We start from the raw sequence: 13,396 nt of genomic DNA, 5'->3' as shown, positions 1-13,396 counted from the left end.
ATAAAACAAAGATCAGGATCAAACCAACTGGCTGTTTTCCTTCAAGCATCTTAACCTGACCTTTTCCAAACTCATCACAGAAAAAGGTCTCGCTGACATACCTAAGCTGAAGTCATGCTGAGTTATGATCTCATGTACAAAAAACATGGCAATTTCAATCCTCATCTCACAACAAAACTGTTACCTGCATCTTCAAATCATGCCTCACTCAACAGAAGGGTTTCTGGGTGATGATGAGGGACCAGGCTATGCCTTAAGCTAACAAGACCATACCTTAACAATTACCTTCCTGAGCAATTAGGACAAGAGTGGTCAGTGACCAATTTCTTCATGCTAAAACATTTGGTATGACATTAACTGCCCAGCCCCAGCAGCATTTAGCCCTAGTTCTGATGCATCAACACACTAAATAGCAACAGAAGCGCTTTAGGACTCAAGCAGTCCAGGAATATTATCCCTCTGGGCACCACTGAAGGTAGACAGCTCAGTGAAATCTGCATGATGGCGGAAAACTGTCATCAACAAGAGAAATTAAGGTTCAGATCATGTTAATATTCTCCCCTGCAAAAAGTGTGTCACGCTCAGGTATCTGCGAAGAAGATGATATTACAGCATTACATTATTACAGCAGCTTTTTTTTTTTTTTTAATTTTTCTGAGAAGGGGAGTTCAGCCCAGCAACAGACCTAAGTTTCCTTTCTATGCCTATAAAGTGACTTGTAGGTGGTACTGTAATTAAATAGGTCCATCCCTTAAAATAGAAAAGCACGTCTTTACAGCTGAGGTGAGAACTAAGAATGTAGTGAGATGCTTCCATCAAGTCACTAGTTTTCAGGAGCATTAATGACAGGGTAAAAAATTCCAAGCAAAGTAGCCTGGATGCAAAAAATGAAAGTAGACAATCAAAGTCCAAGTTCCAGCATGCCTACCTCAGCTCCCACAAAAATCCACATTTCTGTTTTCATCAGCAGAAAGATTGTTCTTTTTCTAATGTTTCAAGATGTTCAACAAAAAGAGCACTTACTGCAAACAAAACACAGCCTTAAGAACTCTACACTGCAGTTCATGGCTACCTTATTAAGAAATGCAAGGGACAAAAATACCTGCATACGCAGCCACATAAAACTCCATCTAGATCCATGTTGTGTATTGTTAGCTGTTTATAAAATGACAGATAAACTTCACAGTGACAGAGCTAATGTTTCCTGTAAGCTGGACAGATGCCTGACCTCAGCAAACCACCACCATAACACAGCTGAGCAGAGGCTGCTATCTAGGTTTGGGGAGAGGTATATGTATTTCTAGTGCAGAAGAGAACTGGAAAGGGAGACTCAGTCATGAATTAGCCAGCTAAGCACACTTTTCCTTTAAACACTTGGAAAGGGAACTGCTGGCAGAATGAGAGACATCTCAGGGCTCTATGTGACTTTCAGATTCATATATGGATTGATTTGTCCTGGATTTGGAACATTATTTGTCAATGAACTAGGAGAAGGCTGCAAAGTACAATGCATTACCTAAGTGAAAAGACTGGTGCCTTACTTGCAGGAGGAGCAATAATTTGGTTTACAATGTGCTGAAGAAATAACACCAGAGGGGAGTTGGTAGCAGCGCCCAGATTCTCACAGTATTCCCACAATACCGTTACTTCCAACTTTCCAAATATGCTCATGGGGCTCCAGGGCAGCTCAGTTTGCTCTGAAAAAGATATTGCAGACCTTCCTAAAGCCAAAGCACCCCAAGAAGAGTTAGCTAGCCACCTCATGTCAGCTCCCTGACACTAAATCTCATTGCTAAAATGATGCCTTGTCTGTCCCTGCAAGCAGCTGTCACAGTCTCAGAAACAGAAGCTCATTCATGCCATCACAAGTGGGAGAAGCACTCATAAGAACTTCTACAGCTTTCACACAGGACCCAAACCCAGTATTTTCTGAGTAGTCAGGAAGCCACAGTGTATGAATTCAACAGCATTCTCTGTCTGTTTTTACACCCAGCTCAAAACCCAATGCAGTCTGCTGAATTACAGCTGCTGCGGAAAATACACTTGGGAAACCACAACAGGGTCTGTGCACAAATAAGCCTTCAGCAGGACATTTCATTAGCAGGGTTCTGTACACAGTGACAGTGGCAAAGTTTACAACTATGAGGCTGAGGCATATGGCAGGAATCACTGGAAGCATTATTAAGTGACAAGTCTGCACATTACTGCCTTCTCCAATTAGATTGTAACAGCAGATTTTCCATACTTATCCATCTTACTGCCAGAGGTCATCCTAACCAAGACCTGCTTTCTTGGAAGAGAAAAACTTGCTAGTTTAAACTACCATTGATACAACTGTGACATACAAATGATGCTTGCTGGGTTGCATCAGCTTACTCTAAAATCGTATGTACGGTCAGGCAATGCTCCACAACAACTTACCGGTTTCTTGTCTGGGAGACCAGAATCCATTTTCCCTCTTAGCAATTTTTTCTGCGAAATAGTTATTGGTGGAGAATGGAAATCCACAGATCAGAAAATGTGAAAGAGGAACTCCTCCAAACAGGTGCTCAGGTGAAAGCAAACACAGGGCTATGAATTAATCCTTCTGCAGGCCTACACCCCTGCCAGCTATGAGGCAGATGCTGCTGCTCAAACAGCATGTGCTGCCAGCAATACTTAGCTCCCCAGGAGCTTATTTGTGCCTTAACTGAGCCATAGGGGAATCCAAGGGCCCTCTGACTAAAGCAGTGGAATTGATTTATAGCCTTTGGCACTTGGCTGATGAACCACCTTCCCCAGCTTCCATCTCTCCAGACATCCATTCCCTCAGCTTGCTGTCTTTTGAGTGGCACATCTTGGTTCTGTGAGCAATCCCCCTGCCTGCCTCAGATCTCCCATGAAGAGTAACACACATCAGGGATGCCATCCTCTCCACGATCAAAAGGTTTGCCTTTGAGGTCCCTACTGTGGACAGTAAGTTTCTACATACTGTCTTAACATCCAAATGACAAGTGTCACAGAGACAAAAAAACTAATCTTCCAGCTGAGTGAAGCTCTCTTCAGATGTGGCACCTTTTGGCTCAGCAGCGTTTACTCTCTTGCTCTGGGAGGGGTGGAGACCACAAAGCTCCATTTGTTTCCCAATTTGAAACCAGAGCAATGACCCAATTTGTCACTTTTGGGAAGCAGCTGCAGCTCCAGCTAGAGAATCCGGAAAAGGAAGGCAAAAAACATCATCTGTATCAGCAGGATAGTACCAGAGAGAAGGAAGAGTACCAGTCTCTAAAGGCAGGAGTTTTACCCTAAAGAAGCCCCAGAATGAGCAGGGCTGGCAGTCACTGCAGTCGATCCCCTTTAGTGAGTGGAAAATGTGACTCCAGGAGTGGTTGCTCACAGCCACACTGCTGTCTGCAGCTGGCACAGCAGGCTGTAGCTGTCTGCTCTTAGGACTCCCAAGCAAAGAGACGACTGAGTGTAAGGAAGCTTAAGGTGGAGCTCGGGACTAGAGCAACAAATCACAGTGCTATAAATCCAGCTTTACAGAGGATGACCAAAGAAGTTTGCATGGTATCTGTAGGCATTATGGCAAAAGCCAACACCTTTTGTTCCTGCTTCACACAAGGGATTAAATAAAGAACCTTCTCAATCTGAAGTTTTACAAAATGCAAATTGAATTGTGCGTTCACACAAGCCAGACGTTGACAGCTTCTGCTTTAATCACAGATGTGCAGAGTTGTAATTTAATCTTTATAAATGCAGACTGTTTTGATCATTCTGTTGCAATCCTCTGTGGAGCTTTCCCTGCCCTATACAGGCACTTAACAGTGATGGGAATCCGTAACACTGCTCTTTATTTCCTCAGCAGCCTTCCCTGGCAGATCACACGGCACTTCAGATGCTGCCTGGCTCCCAAGGGCTCCCCACTGGCTTCCCTCCCTCGGAAGGACACAGGGCTCAAGGTTTGCTCAAAGCAGCACAGTGACAGCAGGAAGGAGTTCAGACTCCACCCTGCAGCCCCTTCCTCTAGCTACCTACAGCCCCTTTTCTAGGTTTAGAAGCAGTAAAGAGCAAGTATGTGCAAAAGAAGCACCTGTAAATCAAATCTGCCAGGCATCTGAGAAATGTTTTGTGAAACTCACTCGCTGGTAAAGAGGACAAGCACTGGAACTAGAGCAACATCAACCTGTCTCCAGAATGTGGACTGGGAGCTTATTACAAAGTCAAACCTATGGTACATGCTCAGCACACTCCCAGCTGTGAATCAGGTTGGGCTCGTAACTCACATCACTGAGTGTAGCTTCTGTACCCCAGCACAGAAACGTACCTAACTCCAGGAGACTGCACTCAGTGGCAGCCAGCAGAGAGTAGCAGCTCTTCCAAGCTAAGTCCCCAGCACTGCTGCAGTCCTCAGGCTCCTATCAGTCCCTGTTATAGTGCCAAAGCCAGGCAAGGATGTGAAAACAGCCATAAGAACTGAAGGCAAGCCTTGCTTTGAAGTTTAATGGACTTGCTTTGTTACTAGCTTGTACTTCAAGGCAGTCTCTTATCTGCCCAAGAGGGCAGGTGACAACAGTGGTGGAAGCAAGACATGCCTCAGCATCTGCAGTGCAGAAAGGGTCGGAAGACTCCTCCAGGAGCAGCCAAGGCTTTTCAGGGTCATGATGCCTCTGAGGCCCAGAGCAGCTAAAAGTGCCACCAACAGTAAGAGGCAGGATGCTGGGGCACCTTTGTGTTAGGTCTGAAGGAAGAGAATGGAACCCTATTCTTACTGGAATAGGGTTGCATCTCTCGAGTAGCAGCTGTTTTTAAAAATCAAAGGCCTTTTTTTTGTCTCTCTAATGGCCTAGCACAGTTGTCCCCCCTTCTCCACTGACGCACAGTTTACTGCATTCTGCATGTTAATAAAAGGCACTACACAGCACAAAGTCACTGCTCCAAAGCTCACCTCCAGTTTCAAATCTCCTTGCTGCAAAGCTGATCAGACCTTGGAGCCTGTTCAGACCCATTCAGTCTGGAACACTGCATAAAGCAGTTTGAGATCTTAGTAAATAGCAGGGACATTTCTCTGATAAAACAAAAGACAACAAAAACAACAACAACAACAAAAATAGAGGACAATAGCTAAACCAGAGAAAACTCCCATCAGGTAAACAAATCAGCAATTTGCCAATTCCAGAAGACTTTTTATATAGATCCTTTCCAATTTCACCTGGTGCAGCCCTGCTCTATTTAAATGATAAAATCTGTTTCAAGCCATTAGTCATGAGTAGGTGTCTATAATAAGACCATGAAAGCCAACATCCCTGCCTCATTTGCAAAGACACGATGACTTTAATTTAAGGCCTTGCCTTGGTAATCCCTCCTTAGCTGGAGTTTCACGTTCCCACTACTGTGTGCAACACAACACTAGCAGGCTTGAGACTTTCTACCCCAAAGCTCACTGCATTTCAGAAGTGAAGCACCATTATGCCAAGACCATTATAAAGTATTTCTCAGTGCTCATGACACGTTATATTAATGTAAGGGATTAGGGGGATTTACTGTGGTAGTACCTAGCACTGACAGTACTCGGCATTTAAAAAATATCAAACGCAGGCATTGCCAAGAGGCTTTTAACACCACTGCCAGCAGTGCTAAAAAAAGACAAAGCATTTGGTATCTGACAGTGGTTTTGCTACTAGTTATGGAAACCAGAACAAACTGAATAAACCCTGACATCAATGGCTCGGAATGAAAACATTTTAGGGCACCTAAAACCAACTACACCCTTTTGTGTCTTTCTATGCAAGTCATTTGTGGAACCTCCTTGAGCAGCACTGCAGGTCAGTCCCTCAGAGCCTCACCAGGCAACAGAAGGCCATGTGGATTGTGGAGGAGCATTCAGCAACTGAGGTATGACCTCAGTGAAAGGGAAATGGCTTTGTGAGATGGCTGACCAAACTAAGTTGCAGCTACTGGTAGTGCTGGGTTAGTGGTTGGACTAGATCATCTTAAAGGTCTTTTCCAACCTGAAATAATTCTATGATTCTACCTGAGTTACAAAGGTACTACAGTATGAAACAGCCCAAGTATTACACTGATTTGTCACAATTTCAGAAGTGATAGAGTTGTCCTGTTTTTCCATCACAACCTGTTCTGGCTCCCAGCACTTTCCATCTGCAATTACCAGACATAAAACAGGTGTTCACAGCAGTCTCCCACACTGAACTTTACCTCCATTTCGGAGATGGCATAATGGCTACACTGTGTCTGGGAAGAAAGAGGGGCTTTTACTAAAAAAAGAGATGTTCCTAACTAACAAGCATTATCAGTCCTTTCTGTCTGACATCTCAATTTTAAGAACCTTAGAGAGAAAATGGTGGAAAGAAAAAATGCCAAAGAGAAAATGAGATTTTAGTGAGCAACTTTCTAACTGGCACAAGACTTCATTGGCATGCAAGGTGCCACAACACATTCCTACTCAGAGAAAATTCAACCAAAACTACTGGGTTCCTCTCACTTCAGCCTTTCTTGAAAGCTGTGCTACATTGCTATCAGGTGGACAGCTGCTTTCTTATAAATAGCTGCTCTTTCACACACAGAAAATGGCAGATATGAGACCCCACCTAAACCATTCATGCTGTGTTTTCATCCTTTCTGTTTGTCTGCATTTGCTTTTCCATTGCAATTCTTGTGTTGCTGTTTCCTCACTGCCTTGACCCTGTTCTCTACAACTGCTTATGCTAGAAAATATTTTGTGAGCTCAGATCAGATATGGCACTGAGAAAGTCTACTGCCTCCAACATATTAAGCACAAGGCAGCCCAACCATCTGGAAAATACAGATAAGCCTATGAACTCATTTCATAGAAGGCTATATTTTGCCCTTTGACTCAAAAATGTACCAAAACCTCTTTGAAGACAATGGGAAAAATCACTGGCATGGAAGAGCTAAAATTACACTGGCAGTTAATGGCCAACCTAATCTTTTTGATTGTGCAGCATCTTTCAGTCCTTTAAAGGATGTGCAGGGAGGAACCAAATGTGTTGAGAGAGAGAATATCACAAAACAACAAATTAACACTGAAGTCAGGTTTAACAAATTAGCAAGTGAGGAAAGATGCCAACAACTGGCTAAGACATTCCCTGCTTCATGGTGAGGAACTACAGCAAGGTCAAAACAACTAATGACTAGGAAGGATTTCGAGTTTGCCTTGGCAAGGAAATACTTCGTAGAAGGCACTGAGGATCCCATGGTTTCTACAGACTGAAGTGATTCTTTGTTGGCCTGTCCCTGGGAATCTCCCAGTCTTTGCTGGAGAGAATATGGGGTGGAAAAGGTCTTTTCTCAGTGTTTCTGATCAGAACATTGGATAAACCTCTTAACACTGGATAAACCCCACAACAGTCAGCAAAGCAGTTCCATGAAGTCTTACAAATATACTTGCCTAGACCAGAAACCTGTATATTCAGACTACAGCTCCTGGAAATCTCTAGAACTGTATGAGAACATACAGTGGCATTAACAGTGTGTGCTTAAAACAATCCCATGCCCATCATTTTTAAGGGCCTACAAATCCTCCCAGCATGTAGTATTGTTAAAATTAATGCTTGTAAATAAAAAAGGAGAAAGCACTGAAATGACAGACGTAGAATAGTAATAAATGGACATTAGTAATTAACAAGGTAATAAAGGCTTCAATGGGATTAGGAAAAGAAGAAGATAGAGCAAAATCTCTTTCAGCTGATTACTTAGCTACATTTAAGGATATTAAAATATAAAAATAAATAAATAAATAATCTAACACATTAACAGGGTGTCAGAACTTAGCTTCAGGTGAATTTGAAACAAAGCAGAGCAGCTGGAAATTCCCCTTCAGACAAAGATATGTCAAAGACATATCTGCCTGATTAGCAGGAGATTTTCAGATACCACAGAGGAGTGTAAGCAGCCATATGAGAATCTGGTGAAAGACTAGTGTCTGAGAAGAAAATCTTCATTAAACGGAAAGTTTGACCATTAAAATTCTAAAAACAAATGTTTTCAGTAAAGAAATACCAGTCTCCTGAAACTACTGGAATAACTCAAAGGAGAAAATGACCAGCCCCAAATGTAGTACCTGTGTGTGGACACACAAACTAAATGTCAGGATTAAATATTTCAATGTGGTACACTTCAAAAGACAGAGCTATAAAGGATGGTGGATTCTGTATAGAAAATATTTAAGGAGAGTAGAGAAATGGGTAATTAAATGAACACACAAGTTAAAACAAAGGTACAGCTGGAAGGAAAAAAAAAAAAAAAAAGAAAGAGACTGCAGCAGCCAAAAGGCAAGCTTGATTCCTCCCCTTCCCACACACATGCTGAACAGCTCACACAATAAAAAACAGCAAATTCTGTTAGCCCACAAAAGCCAGACCCTGGGCTTGATCTGGGCCAACTACCAGAATGTCTCATGTACTTACAGCTACTGACAGAGGGAAAACCACAGTCCAAACACACAGACCTGAGCTCACTAGCCTAACTGAAAGTGGAGGCAAGAAGTCTCCATCCCTCTCCTCCTTGTGTAGTAAATTGCACTGCTGAATAAACACCCTGGGACCACACACTCCCTCAGCACAGTGACATCTCCCTTATTTCTCTGCAGTTCATCTGGGGCTATTATTGCTTTATTTTGTTTGATGTTCTCCCTCTGTTGAGAGAAAGCATGAAGAGAGAAAAGAAAAAAAGAGAAATCTGTCTGTCTTTCAACTTCCTAATCATCTTCCTCAAAATGCTTCATGCATCAGCACTGATTTCATTATCTGCCTGCTGCTAGGGATTTTATTTAAAGAATAACACACAAGGAAGAAAGGATTTAACCTGACCTCCCTGAACTGCTGGGGGATGAATACTACACAGAGCTGACAGTGAAAAGCTCATTTCCTTTCTCAGACTAACTCAAAGACTATGCAAAATTCCCCTCTATCCAAGCCTCCAGTTTTAAATTGGGCTATCAAAGGCTTTTCTTTTTTTGAGGCCTGGGTTGATGTAATCAGTGTATCATCAATGAATAAGGATTGATAACATGAACCACCACAAAGCATAGCTGTGGATACAGTGACTCTCAGAGGCAGAACAATAAGGAAAATTGAGTAAATTAAAACCAATGTTCTTCTATCCAACTATACCAAGAATATAATAAAAACCAGTAGGGGGCCACCTTTTTTCCCCCCACTGCATCAGCACAGCATTCATCCCAAGTCTTTGGGGTGTTACGTAGTACAGATCAAGTAGGGCTAATAAATGAAAAGGTTAGTGGGAAAAATGCAAGGGTATAATCAAGAAATAGTAAAAATATCATGGACAGAAAGAGAAATGAATCGCAGAGCAGGATACAGTCAGGACCTTTTAGCAAGCACAAGTATGGGATCCCATCCAATGGAAGGGGCAACCCAAGGTGACTTAAATTAAATCTGTCCTGGACTGCATAAACAATTTCTTCTCCAGAAGGTCCAGAGTTGTTGATGCAGCTGTGTCTGGGATGATTCCCCAAGCTCTCATGGCAGCTCTGCATTTTGTCCACCACATGCTCCTGCAGAGTCATTTATCTCTCTAAGAGTGATTAATGTATAATTCTGATATTTTATTTTGGGAAATAGGCCATCTCTTCCATTCCTGAGACCACTCACAGTAGCCTATTTTCAAAAAGCCACGTTTACAAATTTATGCAATATAAGCAGAACACGAAGATAGCAAACCAGGCCAAATTAAGGAAGGGAAATATAACACAATCACCCTCTTTATTAAAAAACTCTGCTTTTTAAAATCTAACCCAACTGAATTCAATTACTCTAGAAAATTTCTACCAGCTGTTGACAGAGTTCTAGGTCCCCAATATCACCAAAAGGAAAAAAAATCAAATTATGCTCAACAGTTCTCTGATAACTAAGTTTGCTGCCAAAAACTTCCTGTCCTATTCTAAATGCCAGCATCCTCACAGTCTCCAAACACACTTGCTGACAATGCTGAATATTTTTCTTGTTTGTACCCATCCTTCTACATTTGCAGGACCAAAATCTCTGTATGTGGTGGTAAAATTGGCTAAAGCAACTCATTTTTCTTTCTCTCACCCACATCTGAACAAGGAACATGAGATTCCCGCGTGCATTTCTTACTGCTGCCACATCATCAGTCCCAGTGAGCACAAGGTCCTCCTGGACTCCCATATTCCAGAGGTCAACATGAAAAAAGGCCATGGCATGCCTGGCTTACCTGATCCTCAGAGAGCTGTGATATGTGATTCACTGCAGCATAAGACTCTATCTTCGGGTTGAAGTGATTGATGATGGCTCTGAAACAAAGGAGGGAAATTTTCAGAGGTTTCAGGAACATCTCAGAGATGCAGCAGAAATTCCATGCCAGTCAGAGCAAGTGAACATGGAGCCAGTTCTGCAAGAAATTCCTCCTTCACCACAAGTATTGTTCGCTTTGCCAAAGGCACGCTCCCTGCTGAGGCCAATGTGGGTCCCAACACAAGCTCACTGGCACAGGCACTGTCCTACACATGAGTGCATTTGTCCCACCACACACTGGACTGTGCTTGCTGCTCTGGCACGGGAAGTTGCTGGACAGGCTGCAAATTGCTCTGTGTTCCAGCAGAACAACAGCAAACCTGGCCATCACTGCCCCATCCTGCTCAGCGAACTTCAGCTCCTCAGTATTGCCTGACATTTTGTGGAACTTTGTTACCTGATATGATGAAACTGATGGTTTATTGTTTTGGACTTTCACTCAGTTTAAAATGCTGTAGCTGGCTCTTACCTGTAGTCATCTATCACTACAACCACTACATTTTGAATTCTTACCATAATGACTTCAGTCCTCATCTCCAGTTTAGATCATTAGAGATAACTCATGTCAGTGTCCCAAACACAGCTGCAAATACTGGTCACTCCTGTTCTGCCTCATTTCTCTCACAAGCTGAACCAATCTGCACCACTCCCTTTCCCTTCTAGGTGGATCTAGAAGCAGATGTGAGAAATCTAAAATTGAAAGTAAAATAACAACTGGGGAAAAACACCCCACCAAACTGCAGCTGGAGCATTTCCTCAGCCTTCCTTCTACATGTCAGGTGCTGCTGCGAAGACAAATAGCAGACAGTAAAGATTCCCTGGGACAGAGTCTGCAACTGCTCTAGCTGGGATATTACTCATCAGACCCACTGCTGAGGTCAGTATTCATCATGGGAGCAGGTCATGCCAGCGCTCGGCACAGATGAGTCCTGGCTGTGCCTGGAGAACACTTGCTCAGCCAGATTACACTGCAGCAGCAGTCAGGGCTTCCACTCTCATATTCATCAGCATGGGAATTTACTCCAGTTCTCTCTGTTGTGCTCTAATGGGCTCTCTCCTCCCCACTCCTCCCCCTGCAGAAGGACTTTCAGCTGCTTTTTCCAGACCTCATCACAGCTAAGAGCTTGTGCCCCAGTCTAGGAATACGTGATATTCAGTGGTGCCAATCAGAGTGAGTGGATAAAAACCTACCTAGAAGCATCCTTACCTCTTTAAATACACAGATAAAGAGTGTGGAAGGTGTGAAGAGTGGGAGCGGGGGGAAAAATAAAAACCAACCCAAAAAAACTTCAACCCAAATAGAATCTGCAATTCATAGACTCCAATAATTGTTTCAGTTGTAGGGGGACCTTTAAAGCTCACCTAGCACAGCTCCCCTGCAATGAGCAGACATATCTTCAACAAGATCAGGTTGCTGAGAGCTCCATCAAACCGGACCTTGAACATCCCCAGTGAAGGGTCATCCACCCTGTTCCAATGCCTCACCACCCTCACTGTTTAAAACTTCTCATATATAATCTATATCAACCCTCCTACTTAAAACCATTATCCCTTGTCCTGTTGCAACAAGCTCTGATGAAAAGTTTTTCCTCAGCTTTCTTCTAAGTCCCCTTTAAGTACTGAAAGGCCACAATAAGGTCTACCCACAGCCTTCTCTTCTCCAGCTCTCTCAGCATGTCTTCATGGAAGGTTTCATCCCTCTGAACACTTTCATGGCCTCCCCTGCACTGGCTCCAACATGTCCATGTCTTTCCTGTGCTGAGGACGCTAGAGCTGGACACTGCAGCCCAGGTGAGGTCTCAGAGAGCAGAGCAGTAGGACAGAATCATCTCGCTCACCCTCCTGCCTGGGTTATCTTCACTGCAACATTCCCAGCCACACTTCATCACACACCATCTGCCAGTCAGCACACAGGGCCAGTTACTCCTGCAGCTGCTCCTACAGCATCCATACACACTTGGCACAGGAGGACTTCTGCCTTCTCACCAACCCTGACAGTTACTTCTAGAGAACAAATACAGCAGTGCCTCTACCAGGCTTCCCATGACCCTCTTCCCTCTGGAGAAGTACAAACACACAGGTCGAGACGTGCCCAGACTCTTCCCATTTCAGTGTGACCAGAGTCACAATCACACCATCCATTACCCAGCCTCTCCAACATTCTGGTTTTCAAGCTGTGTGTTTCATGCCTGGCTGGAGTCATACTTATACTCCTACAGGACACACTGCAAGTTATTGAAAGAAAATGGAACACAGACTTACAACAACTTAACTTCTGGCTTGACAGAAAGTTTGGCAGCTCAGATAGGTTCAGTGCACTCACATGGTTCCAACATTTACCAGGGAACAGATTTAGCATTCATTTGTACCCACTGAAGTGCTGTGAAGCACTTCAACATGGGCTGCCTGCTCACAAGTCCCTGCTTGGATCTGAGCTAGTGGAGCGGCACCTGCAATCACAGCTGGGATTCACCCAGTGAAAGCAAAACCAGCAACCAGCTGCCACTGCAGTAAGAATCAATAGATACTAAGGAAGGAAAAGAATTCAAGTCTCCTTCCTCTTTTCCCAAAAGGTGAATGGACAACTCCTCAGTGATTAGATGAAGTTCAGCTGTTTAATTTGTTTTAACTATGAAGAATTCCTCCCCAATCTGACCATCTGCAAAGCTGTTTTCCTGAACCCACAGGGATCCTGGGGCAGAGAAGCACAAAGAGCTTGGATTCAATCCTGGCTCTGTGTAGCCAGCTTCTTACTGCCCAATAAATCCACCAGGGCCAGGCTTTGCACATGGTGCAGCTCCTTCTCACTCATCTGCTATGAGAAATTCCATTGCTATCCAGGCCAAAAAGCACCTTTCTGCATCAGCTGCTCTCATACACCTCTGCTATTCTTCCAGCTCTCAAAATTTATCTTGTCCCTGGGGCATGTTTTTAGCAACTGGTCTCCTGGGATATTCACTGATTAACAGCTGGAATTCACTTTGCAGAGAGATGCTTCACTGGCATTTGATCCTGGAGACAATGGGAGACCAGAACTTTGAAACACAGTCTCCCTATAGTAAAGACCCAGTGGTTCTGCCACCATTAGTTCCCACTACAGC

General features: G+C 43.6%; 1 protein-coding gene across 3 annotated transcripts in view; it reads right to left on the bottom strand.

The window, feature by feature from the left end:
- ARMH3 (armadillo like helical domain containing 3) overlaps positions 1 to 13,396 on the bottom strand; it is a 122,554-nt gene that overhangs the window by 23,699 nt on the left and 85,459 nt on the right. For all 3 annotated transcript variants that reach the window (XM_014250483.2, XM_088059900.1, XM_014250484.2), the window contains one exon: positions 10,216 to 10,294. In XM_014250483.2, coding sequence (XP_014105958.2) covers positions 10,216 to 10,294 — 79 coding nt within the window. The remainder of the gene's footprint in view (positions 1 to 10,215; positions 10,295 to 13,396) is intronic.

This window comes from Pseudopodoces humilis, chromosome 9, assembly GCF_049639895.1.
Source record: "Pseudopodoces humilis isolate 2021_Gansu_Grassland_sample_001 chromosome 9, ASM4963989v1, whole genome shotgun sequence".
Taxonomy (NCBI): domain Eukaryota; kingdom Metazoa; phylum Chordata; class Aves; order Passeriformes; family Paridae; genus Pseudopodoces; species Pseudopodoces humilis.
The sequence above is the reverse complement of the archived record's forward strand: the minus strand, read 5'-3'. Positions and strand labels throughout refer to the sequence as shown.